Source organism: Dermacentor albipictus, chromosome 8 (assembly GCF_038994185.2).
Source record: "Dermacentor albipictus isolate Rhodes 1998 colony chromosome 8, USDA_Dalb.pri_finalv2, whole genome shotgun sequence".
Classification (NCBI taxonomy): Eukaryota; Metazoa; Arthropoda; class Arachnida; order Ixodida; family Ixodidae; genus Dermacentor; species Dermacentor albipictus.
The window spans coordinates 50,463,257-50,477,713 of record NC_091828.1 but is presented as its reverse complement, the minus strand read 5'-3'; the positions used below and the strand labels follow the sequence as shown (position 1 = coordinate 50,477,713).

General features: G+C 46.1%; 1 protein-coding gene across 5 annotated transcripts in view; it reads right to left on the bottom strand.

Moving 5' to 3' along the window:
* LOC139048777 (zinc finger protein 271-like) overlaps positions 1-14,192 on the bottom strand; it is a 93,883-nt gene extending 79,691 nt beyond the window's left edge. Inside the window, exons 1-3 of one of the 5 annotated variants that reach the window (XM_070523376.1) lie at positions 14,106-14,192; positions 13,473-13,580; positions 11,895-12,101 (exon numbers count right to left, since the gene is read on the bottom strand). In XM_070523376.1, the coding sequence (XP_070379477.1) occupies positions 11,895-12,087 (193 nt within the window). In that variant the 5' untranslated portion in view covers positions 12,088-12,101; positions 13,473-13,580; positions 14,106-14,192. Of the gene's footprint in view, positions 1-11,894; positions 12,102-13,472; positions 13,581-13,876 lie in introns of all 5 variants that reach the window. The other 4 variants (XM_070523374.1, XM_070523372.1, XM_070523373.1 and 1 more) reach the window with 4 other exon arrangements.
* Positions 14,193-14,457: the final 265 nt, after the last annotated feature.

Sequence of the window (14,457 nt, the reverse complement as noted above, 5' to 3'; positions counted from 1 at the left end):
GGCTCCTGTATCACCTCCCAAGCAAGCGCAATGCTTTTGTCATCATTGCCACTATCATTAATCGCCTTTATGATAGCTGGCGTCTTCATCCGTTCGTCCGCCTCAACTCCCAAATCGTCGCACACCAACAACAAGTCTAACCTCGTCAACCTTCTAAGATCCATGGCAGCTGCCCCGACAGGTGGTTAAAACTGTTTTCCTTAATTAATTTGTGCAAACACACAATGCAACAAACTCCCGATTCCCAGAACTATCAAAATTGAACACACAACCTTTGAGTCTGGCGAATCATAAGGAAAAAAACCACGCGCTCACTTACGGTTGCAGCACCCTGCCATCCGGTTCGTTCGTCCGCTGTTGCCGGTTCCTTCCGGACTCCCTGGGTCGAAGGCTCGCTCCTTCTTCGATACTCCCAGTCTCTTCGGACCTCTTTCGACGAAGGCTCTCTCTTCTTCGCTCTTCCCGGTTCTTTACGATCTCTCTCGACGAAGGTTGATTCGTAGCGCTGCCACCAGCTGATGTATTCGGAGGCGATCCTACCGCTGCCAACCAGATGTAGGGGTTGGAGGACGGACTTCGCGGATGAAAACCAAAACTTGGGAGGGATTTATTCTACATTCTATACAGGAAGGTGAGCGTCAATTAACAGTTGTACAGTCATTACGGGCCGGCAGCAACTCGGACGCTGCGGCCCGCGGCAAGAAGTTCGAGAGAGGTGAATCAGGGAATCAGGGCATGTCCCAGAATGCTCAGGTCTCTCTGGAAGGCTTCTTATAAACCCTTCGAGCACTGCAAGTCACGTCATGTTTGACCAATGGGAGAGTCCACTCCGATGACGCCACTTTCAGCCAATGGTAGGCGCCCGTGTCGTGGTGTCACACCTGGCGGCTTGCTGCGGTCTTGCCTCGCAGACTGGCAATGCACTTCGAACGAGGAGAAGGGGAGGGCTGCACCTGCTCCATTGTCGGATGCCCACCTGCTAATCCCGGCGGCGCACGAACTTGTTGGCACGTGAACTTGTTGCCCTAAACTTGTTTGCTCGGCCGCTTCTCTGGAATGCGCTTTCCTGCTTCTGCATTCCTCAATTAGCTGTGCTGCGTTTCGAAGTGGTTTGGGGAACTCGAAGTAGCCTCAGGAAACGGCGCCATATCTAACAACGCGTCATCAGTATGGGACCCCGGTCATGACACCCTCGTACAGTCTCTAGAGGCAATACAGAATCGATCAGCCCGTTTCATTCTCACCAACTACCAAAGAACTGCGAGTGTCACTAACATGAAAGCTCTCTTTCACCTACCGCTGTTATCAACCCGTAGAAAACTATCTCGCATATGTCTTTTCCATAAAATGTACTACCATAACACATATTTACGTTCTATCTTTGTCCAACCACCACCATACATTTCATCTCGCATAGACCACCGCCAAGAGGTAAACATTCCACACTGCAACACCGTCTGCTTTTCATATTCATTTCTTCCCCAAACGAGCAAAGATTGCAATAACTTACCCGCATTACTTACAAGCATTATTGACCCCAATAACTTTAAAAGCACACTTCAAAGCTTCATGTTATAAATTAGTGTTGCGTTCGCTTGTTCTGTATAATAACTGCTTTTATGTCATTGTTTTACATTTTGGCTTGTATTTTTATATCGTATGTTCTTTCCTTTCTTTATTTTGTTACGCCATGTATTTTTGCCACGCTCACAAGTTTCTATTTACCATTCTTATTTTGTATACGATGTTTTTTGCCATATTGTTTGCCTTCCTTCCTTATTTTGTGATTTGCCTCTGTACTTACTTTGCCCCTCTCCTCTGCAATGTACAACCGTACCTTGAGAGTATGATAGATAAATAAATAAATAAATAAATAAATAAATAAACCAGTGTGGGTGCGCAGGTGGACATTCAGATAACACTTGTGTGAGAAGCTCCGAGAGCATGAAGGGCACTCAAATGGCTCCTCGCCTGTGTGGGTGCGCAGGTGAACTTTTAAGTTGGATTTGTCCGAGAAGCTCCAAGGACATGAACGGCAATCAAATGGCTTCTCGGCAGTATGGATGCTGGCATGTGCTTCCAGAAGGAATAGTTCATCAGCCTCATAGTCACACAGGTGACATCGGTGAAGGCATCCTTGCCTTGAGTTGTTACACATATGGCAGTGGACGGAGAAATACAAGGCCTCGAGGCTGTACAAATAAAGCAAAAGTATGTGAAAGTTCTTATGAAATGCGAAAAAAGAGTACAGATGCTAAATTTAATAACAAGCTGCCTTTATTTTATGTAGGAGATCTTCAGGGTGATCTTAAATAGGATGAAACAAAGAACTTCCAATCACCCATTTTAATTTACATAATATTTCTGCACTTGAAAGCTTCATGTTGCCGTTTGTGAAGTCCACTCATGCAAAAAATATTTTATCAGAAAGCTAAAAAATCACGTATGAGAGAATGTGGAGTGTTTACCTACTCTCTTGGATTTCTAGGATGCTTAGAGAACACTAAAAATGCTATGACCAAGCTTGCTCTCTTATCCTCAATGAGCACTTGAGGCCCAGAGGACATATTTGGCACTGGCAAAACTTCTTACGATTCGCTGACACAAAAAATTTGTCTCATACGAGACTTCATCAGTGGCTTTCCTCTTAATCGCACACTGAACACTGGCAATGTTTTTGTAAGTTGAGATTGCAAGGAGCTGGCTAGGAAATAACATATTTTCCCCATATAACCCACAAACACGTACAGCCAGCATCCTCTGTCAGAACAGCCCAGAAGGACAAAAAATAATATCTGCGTATAACACATGAAAATAACTGGCATACAAGCCTCAGACGTTTACAATAACAGCATCCATTTGGGGATAAATGTCTTGTCCATGTTGCATCTTCAGCCAGTGACTTTGCTTTAATGTTTTCAGAGACTGGAGCTGGGCTATTAAGCATGGCTTATCGTGACCCACGTTATACTTTGCCAGTGCCATGTGCAGTATTCACTAACTGCTAAATGGCGACCCATGCAGAGGAGGAAAATGACCGACAGTGCAGGAGGGGGGAAGGGAGCTTCAACACACAGTGGGGGAAAACGGTGGGGCTCGTCAGGAGATAACAAAGGTGCGAGTAATCAAGAACTCTGCCCTGAAGTGTGGTTTTGTGGCAGCGCACGTTGCACTGCCATGGACCCACACCTCAAATCGAAATTCCAGTAATTCCAATCAGAAATTCCAATCCTGACCTCACAGTAAAATTTTTCCGGTGTTTGGTGCAAGTTATAGGTGCGAAAATATGGACTTCTTTTTGCTCTGCCATCACAAAATAGTGAAGGAATAGGAAAACCGAGAAGGAATAGTGCAAACAAAACACTCCCTTTGCAAAGCGCAATGCATTTTAACACACTAACATGTGAAGGTATTGTAGTGTTTGCGAAAAGAGGTACCGAGCACCGTCGGTGGCTCTGAAGGAATGACACACATTAGTTTCATATCCCGTGCCCAACTTGCCTCTCGGTTGCAGTGAGGGCATTTATATATATATGAGGATTGATCCAGAATTAAGGTTCCTATCAATTTTAGAGATAGACAACGTTGTTTATTCTCATAGAAATTTGCATCATTGGAAATATGAAACTTTGCTCTATTTCTCTACATAATTGCCATCTTTTTCTACGCGTTTTTGTAGATGGTGCTCCAATTTCTGTATCCCAATGTCGTAGAACTCCGCGGCCAACCCATTCACCTCTTTGACGTTATAGTCACTACAGAAGCATTAGCCACTCAAATGTTCCTTTAACTTCGGGAACAAGTGATAACCACTAGGCGCGAGATCTGGACTGTACAGTGAGTGGGGCATGACAGTCCACCCAAAGTTGTCAGTTGTGGATTTGACAGGATAAGTAAGGTCGGGCATTGTCGTGAAGCAGCATTACACTGGCTGCCAGTCATCCTTGTTGGCAGTTCAGGATAGGTCGCCTGAGTTTCCTTAGTGTTGTACAATAACTGTCCGAGTTAACTATTGTCCCACATTCGACAAAATCGATCAGCAGTATCCCCTTACGATCCCAAGAAACGCTGGCCATGATTTTGCGAGCAGAAGAAGTTTGAACTTCTTTGCGACTGGTGACTCTGGGTGACACCACCGTTTAGATTTTTGTTTCATTTCAGGAGTGAAACGAAACACCCACATTTCGTCTCCCGTAACAGTGGAGTCCAAAAATCCTTCCTTATCTTGACACTTTTGAAGAAACTGGCGAGCACAGTCAAGGCGTTTCGCCTTGTGGTCTCATGTGAATAGCTGCGGTGCCCATCCAGCCCAACACGTGTGAGTATCCCAATTTTTCAGACAAAGCACTCTCCACTGTACTGTAAGAACTCCCAGGAATCTGAGCAAGAAGTTCACGGAAGGTGACCCTTTTGATCTGAAACAGTTTGCATTAGACCATCTTGATAACCACCTCCGAAACTTAGTCTTCCACTCTGTTCTTCATCGTGGACTTCCTTCCGACCAGCACTAAACTCCTTGCACCACTTTCGGATGTGTTTAATGGACATACACTTGTCGCCATACACCTCTGATAACTGACGAGGAATATCCACGGGTGGAGGAGTCCCTTTGGCATGCAAAATGCTAATTCAAAACGAATCTCACACTTGGCGGAATCAACAATGGGAACCTCCATATCGGACGGCTATTGAGCCAAGAATGAGCAGCACAGCCGCGCAGCAGTGTTGCTGTTGCCGGACTTCACCTCGCACCTTCCTGTGTGGCTGAAGCTCCTTGGCAACCTTATTTCTGGATCAACCTTCGCATGGATATATATATATATATATATATAGTGGGGAGCCCCCTGGGGCGATACAATAGAACAAAGTACTAAAATATACAACAGGTATAAGAAAACATAACAAACAGTTGTATAAAAACAAGGGAGGCAAATGTAGGCAGTCTGCGAAGAGGCACGTGGTCTTTTTGAGCAACTTTCAGTGGAAAAAATTGCTATTTGGATCAGAAATATATGCTTTTAGAGCAAGAAAAGAATGCTTTTGAGCAGGAACTTACTACTCCAGTGCAAAGAGGAAGCACTGCATAAGTTAGTACTTTCTGAAACACTGCATGCAACATGTATTATGCTAAGATGCCAGTATTTTTTCTCCAACTTGCTGTTTCATTTTTTTTTTGTTATACAAGAGGACGAAGATAAGCGCTAACTTGATCCTAATTCACAGTTAATTCTGCATTCAAATAAACAGTTAACCGCCCATCAAGCTGTGCTTGGCTACATTATTTATTTCATCTGGTAAATGCCTTAAAATATTCTAGCATTTCAGCCGCTAAACAATAAGGTTGAATGCACATAGCTGCCATATACTTTATCAATACAGCGCGGGTGCTAAATCCTCACACATTAAAAATACTGCGCAAGGATAAACTCATGCAATTAAAGCTCGTGCTAGAGAAAGCACATGGTCTTCTATGCTGTTCCAAGGAAGGCACTGGCACACTACCTGTTTGGCGCTCACGCGATGTCAGTAAATAATTGGGTGGCTGTACTATATCGACACTATATATCCCTAAAATTGAAATCACTAGCTGAGCAAGTTGGTAGTTGATTAGAAACATGACTTAGCCGTGCAAATACAGATGAAACAGAAACAAACATTTTATTTTAACTGTCCTCGCAGGAATAGATTTAACAGCGCCTTTGTTGCGTGACTTGTACGCCTGCGGCTACTTCCTTGTCACGCTATCGAATTTTTTTTTCTATGTCGAAGCTGCCTAGTCATAATAAAATGCACCTTATGCACTTGTCGATATACAACTAAGTGACGACGTGAAAGTGTGAATTATGTCCAAGTGCGATAAGATGGCGGCCACGTGCCCTAAATGCTGTAGCTGTGATGGAAACCGTAGGTTACGATTGCTCGGTGCGACTCCTATAATGAAACCTCGTTTTCCCTGGCCTGTGTACATGGTTATGTCACACTTCTGTTCACAACACGCTGCTATGTGCCAGGAAATGGACGAGTCGGTCGATTATGACAGTGCTCCTTCTATTTGATGTTGTTCAGTTAGCTGTGGATGAGGAAGTCATTGGCATTGTCCAGATTTCATTGGTGGCTCCTTTAAGCATATTGTCCTTACGAAGTTCTCTCTTCATCACTTCCCAAGTCTGCAACAATCTGACCCACTCGCTGCAGCGACGACTGCGGTTGCTACTGGCATCCCACCAGGCTAGAAGGGAGGCCCAGGAATCGCGTGACAGTGTCCAAGGAATTGCAAAGTCATCAAAGGGGTTTGTTTCCTTTTCTTTTTGGACCAGTTCATCAATAGCTGATTGTCCATGTCACTCTGGTTCTCGACTTGGGCGCCAGGAAGGTGTCCACTAAAACACCAGCGTGACGATCTGCTCTACATCATGACAGTGTTGCAGCACTTTTGATCGAACGTGACTTAAGACGTCTAACATTGAGTCATTGGGCGCCTTTGGCGGTAGCGGACTCTGCGGTGTAGTTAGTGGAAAATAGCTCTGCCGGTCGATGATGGTGAGCCATTGGTCAAGAAATAGGTGCGGTCGCATACGAACAGGTCAGGGTTACGAGGTCCTAATGGAGGGAGTAGTAGTGTTCGCGTGGGTCTGTTCAAAACTGGGGTGGCTGCTAGCAGCAATCTTTTTCAATGATAACGTAGTCATTCATGCGATGGTGTTTGTAGCAGCTTGTGTCCTTTTTGCGGTTGTGCATCGTCTTAGGAGGCCTTGGCTCTGTCGTCGCTATGTTGCACCCCTGCTTATGGATCCGAAGACTGCTTTGCTAGTTTGTGGTTCCGAACACTGCTTCGCCAGTGTTCTCCTCACTGCAGTGGTGGAGGTGGTGGGAGGATCAAGGGTGGTAGCAATTTCGTCATTTGTATTTCTCATGGCCACTGGACAGGCTCCGAATATGCCACACCATTCGCACAATGTAGGGCGAGTGGGCAGGTGTGTATGAATCATGGACTAACTTGGGTTGTACCATTCGGCTGGTCGCTGACATCTGATCCCCGCACGTTGAATGATGTGGGGATTGAGGTGCCTTCCCGTGCCTCGTGCCCCCGCTCCCGCAGTGTGTTTAGCTTGATTTCCGGGAACCGCTATCATAACCGCAAGATTGCCGACACAGCTAGCGCGCTGAAGCTAATTTTCTGCGCAAACGGTGCTTCTCCCTTCCAGGGTCGAACTAGCTTGCGAGCTAGTGTCACAAAGACGCGCCCCAATCGGCCTCCCTAGTGGCGGCCCCTGAGCACCCTCTCTATCTGAGCTTTCTTCCGCTGAGTGCTTCATTGCCACGGAAGATGCTCACAGGCCTGCAACGAGGTAGTTACAAGGACCTTTGCTCCAGCAATTTCTCATTTTCACGCTTGGTGGACTGCTTCTGAGTTGGCCTAACCGCAGCGACCATGCATACTCAATCAGTCTTGGGGTGAGCCTTTGCCCATAATTGCAGTGGCTGTCATACTGTACTACATCTTGGTTGAATAAACCCGTGCTTGTTGGCTATCTGACTCTGGAGCCTTGTCTGCGCCGTGTCAAGAGTCGATGAACCCTGCCCAAGCGCCTTTGTGCGTTGCGGAGTGGAGGAGCATCGCGCCCTTCCCAGACCGTCGTCTCTAGGTTGAGCCTCGTGCAACCCCACTTCCACATAACTACCGCCCAACTCAGTTTCAGCATGTCATAAATGCAGGCCCCTTTACGGCCGTAGTTCCTGATTGATCCCCCGGCCACGTGCTTGATGTCCATCGGCACGGATAACACCTACAGCATGAGGTACGTACCCTCTGCTTTCGGCCACTAGGAGCAATCCCTTCTTTGGACAGCCCTATTGTCACGTCGACCACCTGGATGTGTACCCCCTAGTCCTTGCCATGCCACTTTCGGGTTTCCTTAACCCTTCGAGGCGCGTGTGGAGCAGGTGCTTACTAGCCCCTCCAACCTGCTGTTCCCGCTTGCTGGCACCTTTTCGTCCCGAGCGCAGTTGAGTGCCCCATGTGCCGCATCAGAGCCACCCTGTTTGAGTGCTCGCACTAACTTGCTCACTGGACTCTCTTTGCCTCGAGCGCCTTTCTCGGACGAATTCGCCATGGACCAGACAGTCGCGCGTCACTATGAGCGATGTTACAGCAATGCGATGCATGTAGGCGCACTTGTGAGATGCAGGCGCCGACTGATTTTTCGGACTGCAAAAATTCGGATGTGCTCGATTATTCGGTCTGTTTCGCGGCACTGCGATTACCCCCATACACCATAATGTATAACAACTGCCAAAAGTTCGGACACCTTGCAACCTCTGGTCGGATTTTTCGGACACTCCTTGAGCCAACTCCATCGAGAGCCCCACGCACCGACTCTGACCAGTGCATGGTTCGACTTGCTGAATGCCACTTTTGTTTTGAATGAAGCCTCCTTGCTGCCCCACAAAGTGGCGCTACTGCAAATCCCCGCTCATCATTATCGTTTCTGCCTGGTTCGATAGAGTGGCTACAGCAGTTCCGGTCTCAGCTTAGTAAGTTATGTCAAGACGATCCAGCAGCTGATTTGTTTCTTTTTTCGTGCATGATGCTGTGAGTAGGCCACGTTTTTCATTTGTGGGACTGGTGTCGGCGTGACGGCATGGTGGCATTTGCTTTGTGTGCTGTGTCAAGGTTGCGCTGATCTAACGCGGCATACAGAAAAATCGCGTCAAGTGTCTAATGGCACCGACAGTGCCCGCGCAGACTGCGCTGGGAAATGCTGGTAAGTGGGTGCCGGGAGACCTAGGATTTGTCGCCTTCCGATGTGCTCCCTACAGATGCCGAAAATGTTCTGCCGAGACCTGCGCAGTGGTTGTATTGCAATTCCGGATCCCATCTCATTTGACAGTTTCACAGGTGCCGACACTGCTGTGCTGACACGCGCAGAACTCGGCGACGGCGAGATCATTTGTCAGGTTTCTGCTGCACTGCCGGACGTTGACTCCGAGTCGGAAGACGACGCACCATGTGCTACGCTGCCGTCGCATGCGGAGCGTGTACAAGCAGGAACTGTGCTTTCAGCTGCCTATAGTGACCGTACGACCCTCTCCGAAATTCAGGCTTATCTGATATTGCGCATAAACAGAACAGCGTGCAATGGCGCATTCACGGTTTCTTCAAGCCTACTGCCAAGCCCGAATCAGTGCATGGAAATAAAGGATTTCTCTTTTTTTTCTTAATCTGCCTTTTCGGACACCTGTTTATTCAGACATTTCCACAGTCCCCGTGAGGTTCGAATAAACGGTCAACAACTGTATACGTCAACTCTCCAGCTAGAAGCGCGAAGTCCGTGAGAAGGGCAAATGGCGTTCGATTTCAAATTTTAGCTCTTTCTGCGGCACATAGCGATGTAATACTTAGCAGACACGATCGCTAGTGCGCATTGTATAGACAGCACTTGTCAGCTCAATATGGCCACATCTAATGAGGGGCCCTTAACATTTTGGACCCAACCATCACTAACTAACCATCACTAAGTAAGGTGAAAACCCTCAATGTCCATCTGAAGTGCTACGGTTTCTGCCTTTTGATTTAAAACATCACCAGACACTGGCACTGACATGGTGATCATGGCTTTTAGTCAGATCAGAATAGCTTCAAGTTTTAAGTGGGCACCTTGGCTGACATTCTTGTGTCGGGATCCAGAAGATTTCTCAGCGGCTTCCAAAATGTTCGTGTTGTTTATGTAGTCTGATATTGTCTGCTTCGAGATTTCTCATTCTTTAGCGACGTCCGATTGCGACAGGTCATTTTGCACTTTCCTGATAATGGTGGCCTTCTTGTCCATCGTTAATATGCTATGGTTTTCTCGCATCAAAGCCTTTATCGAGTTGACAGTAGACAACGAAGGCAGTGTCGGTGCCATTGTTAACAAATGGTGAAGAAACGATTGAAGACAATCTGTTGTTGAAGCAGCTAAGCCTAGCATCACAGTGTGCAGCTGAAGAAAACCACAATGCACATGACAGGCGATACAAAGAGTACCACTGGCCACATGTGACTTACGAGTGCCGACAGCAATGACAGCACAAAAGCTTGTGGAAGAGTGCATCAAGCGGGACCTATCGAGGCTGCACCTGAAGTGGTAGCTCTGAATCCGCATGCGAGATGTGTGCAACACTGCTTTGAGGTTGCAGGAAAACAAAATTACAGCGATGATGTGTGCATTTTCGGTAGCTTTGAACTTGCGATCGCGAGAAAAGTTAAGAAAAATTAAACGAGAACAGTTTGAAACATGCAAAATTTTGGTCGTTATAACTATATAGAGCATGTGGCAATGATATGGCAGAGTCCAAATATTCGGGCAGGCACAGAAAATAGAAAGTCACTGGACAGAAAGCCCAGGACAGAAAATCACTGTCCAAAAAATTTGTCAGTGATTGTATCATTATTATGCTGTAAAAATGAACATATTCGAATTCCACTTTGTGTTGTTAAACATGTTGTAAACCATTCTGCTAATCTTATGCTGCAGCTGCACGCACCTTAATTACCAAGGACAGGTTGGGCCTTGGTGAGTTGTCGCAAAATAACTAGCACAACCTTCCTGGCTGTCATGTAGCATACTATGGAACAAAATAAAGTTCTCTTGTTTGTAGTTGTCAAAGTGGAGAAAGGATCATAGTTTTTGTCATTACTGTGGCGAATATGCCAAATTTGCAAACTTTGTCCAAACACGAGTAAATACTGCTAGGAGGGCAAAAATAACATGTCAGGGCTTTATAAGTGCATTTGAAAACAATGTGATAAAATGGGTGGAAGTGCGAAACAAGGTGAGGCAGTGCGCTGTTTGGTTTCTATGAATAGAAAGTAAAACAGAGCAACTGCCGATTTCCACTGGAAGCTTTGTTGTGCAATGGCTACCTTGTTGACAGTGAACTTGAAGACACTATGATAGAATTATTTTGTGAGCACCGTGCACGAGTTCTCGTGATGACAGGAGATTCAATTCACTGCAAAGGCATTTGAATTGCTCACTAGTGCCTCATTTATCAGAGGGAAAATGCTTCACTTTTCGCATCAGCGAAGGTGGATAGCATATTGCAACAAGAGTTCTGAGGAAGAATAACTATCCACTGGCACAAACAGGTGGTATAAAAGAGGTCCCGTCGGCCACTGCAGTCTGTAAACACGGCAAAAAAATCCTGAAGCTGCTATATACGGGAGAGGAACAAAACCAGCGTATAGCCGGCATTCACCTCAAGACGTGTACAGGTCGTCTGAAGCGATTGCTGGCGTGCAACTCAGGAGCCCAGTGCATGCTGCTCATTGCCTGAGGGCAGTGTTGCGCATGCCTAGTCCTGCTTAGTCATCACCACTGTTGTGCTGTGGGGTGTCGTGACCAAAACCTGTCCCAGGACAAGAATCCTTACAGTTCTCGAGCAGTATTTGAATCCCTCAATGAATGAGAATATTGATGAAACAAGGTATGTTTTATAGTTGACTGATTTAAATAATTTTGTTTGAATTTTATTCACATCAAATCCAGAGGTCAACTTACATACTGCATTCATCTATATTCATGGTCATACACTCCTACACCTATCTATATATAACTAAAAGAATCACTGGGTGTGAGGTTATCAGAAAGCAATGTAAAGGCTACAACACCAGCTCAAGACGGCTCTGCATTAAGCTCTGCAATCTAAGGGGCTTCAGTGTGCTCAGCAGAGCATTATTTTTTCATTTTGCCTCAATCAGTATACAGACGTGAATAAAAAACCTGTTAGTTTGTCATCAGCAGCAGAACGTCGCACACATTTGAGCAGGTTGTGCCAAGCTAGGCAAACTTGGCCGTTTACCACACACACACAAGCAAGCAAATGTAAGAGAAGTGCCGGTCACTGCCCACCTGAAGTGGAGCTTAACTGTTCCACAGCCTCCGTAGTCTGCACGCTCCTAGACTCGCTCCCTGGTTTCAACGAGCAGCCGACAGATTTGTCAGCCAGAGGCAAGCTGTGCTGCATGCCAACCTCTACCTGACCAAGGACCTTTGAAGGGACGTGGCATGCCATTTTGGCAATGATGCTTTCAGCTAGGCTCATCGCATTTGTGAGGCCTGCAGAAAATAGGTGGGGCAATTGCAGTCCTGTTACAATATCAAAAACAAGAGGTAAATAGTATAGGATAAACATAGGGGCATAGCCAAGGAACACAAAATAGCCCTTCCGGTTCAGTACTCCGAAAGGTCTGCAAAGGACAATCCACATTGAATACTCCAAAGCACAGCAACCTCTTTGTGGAAAGCTTACGACAGCAGAACCTATTTGAGACACTTGGCAAATGAGTTTAGGAGAAAATGTATGGCTATGGAGAATTGCAGTGCAAATGTTTACTGTACCCTATGCATCTACAGAACTTGTTCGAACCGTTAAAAAAAAAAACTTTTGTTTTTATGTGCCAAAACTGCAATCTGAATATAAGCCACAATGTAGTGGGCAACTCCGGAAATATGAGACACCAGGGGTTCTTTAGCATGCACCTTAAACATGGGTGTTTTCGAATTTCGATCTCATTGAAATGCGGCCACCGTGGCCGGGAGTCCATCCCACAAACTGATATGTAGCAGCCCAACACGATAGCCACTAAGCAACCACAGTGGGTCCTGAACCGTTATGGGGACCCTTTAAAGAACACGAGGGTGTCGAAATCCGTAGTCTGCCATTACGGTACGCTTCATAATCTGATTGTAGTTTTGACACATACAAACCCATACTTATATTTATCTTTAACACATCTGCCATGATATGATGTGGCATGTGAGGCAAAGACAATGCTCAACCTTCCTGTAGGTCATGAACAGTGACGTACAACTCCTCAAGAAATGGGTTCCTGTAGTAACGGAGGCGTGACAAAACTTTATCAAAGGTGTGCAATGTTAGCAAGAAAGAGCACAAGCCCTACGCTATCTATTCTAACACTTTCACCACCGCTCACTGACATCGCTTGTGGCGCAGCAACTGCATTGTACAGATAGAGAGTCTTGTGACAATGAGTCACGCATTGAGGATGCAACTGGCAAGTGATAGTGCACCTGACACAAAATACGTTGAAAAGCAACAGTATTCCCACAAGAAAATCACTCACAGCTGCGGCCATTCAGTCACAGTTAGCAACATAATTATTTCTGTATGATTCATTGTCTCGGGACAGCTCTACACAAATTTTCTGGATTCTTCAAACGTTTCTTTTGTGATGGCATCAGGCACAAAATTATAAGAGTTCTGGCCTAGACAATTTTATATTCACATTTAATGCATTGTGGGAACTTCCAACAGATACTGGTCGGCCTTACTGGACTTGCCACCTGTATAGCACAACAGTGATAGGGTGTCACGCATCATTCAAACGACATTTAATTCAATCTTCCTTTACTGGAGCAGCTCAAGTATTAGAAGCATCAGCATGCCTTGAGCAAGTGGATACATACCAGTTTCTGGACTGAGGCAACCAGCAGCAATCAGCACTTGCAGGTAATTGTTGTCAACGGTGCAGAGATAGGCTCGATCTTGACGGGCACAACTAACATGAGCAGAAGCTGTAACGACAGCAGTAGCACAGTAAAACAAATTAGATTGGATTGGAGCAAACTTTATTTGTGGCTGCACAAATGACAGTACAAACATCCAGGGATATATGCCTTGGGCACTTCACCGTGTAATTGCCGGAAAGAGAACCATGTTCATTTTGTTATTACAATGTCGACGCGAATAGAAAGTTCCGCGCATGATATATTGTTACAAGGCGGGAGACGTCTATATAGAAGGCTGAGCACTAAAGCAATGGATGGAGGGAGCCCGCCAGAGCACACAAAAAATCAACCTCTTCCCGCACCCTTTTCCTTCGTGTGTACAAGCGTGCCGCGACAACATGAACAAATAAAGCAATGGACGTAGGTATAATGAGCTGATTTGTGCGCTCATCCATGTTTACCTTTGAAGGTGCTCGTAAGCGACTGCAGCAGGAAAGTAAGTCAGTATACCTGCTCGCTCACCACGTGTCGTAAACACAGTCATCACAACTCCACCACAGAACCATACAATAAAGAACACAGAAGACTCACTGCTGATAGAACAAATAAAGTGTGGTGTACTAGAGTAGGGCTAGTGGGTCGAGATGGAGGCGCGGGCCACGACCTACTGGAACTCCAGACCTGCACAGATGGGGCTCTTGCATTGCCCAGGGGGCGCTGCGAAAAAGGTGCTAAAAAGCGCCCTCTGTGCAAAAATGGGTCGTACCAAGCTCGGTCGTCTGCTTCGGAAAGCACGTTTACAATATGGACCCGCCGCTTTCGGTTGTGTTGTTTCACGGCCTGCAGCGAATATCGGGCGCCGAAGATTTTTTCAGGGGTGGCACGCTGCGTAAAGGCAAGAAATTATGCAGTGCCGAATACGTGTACGCCGTTCAAGAATTAG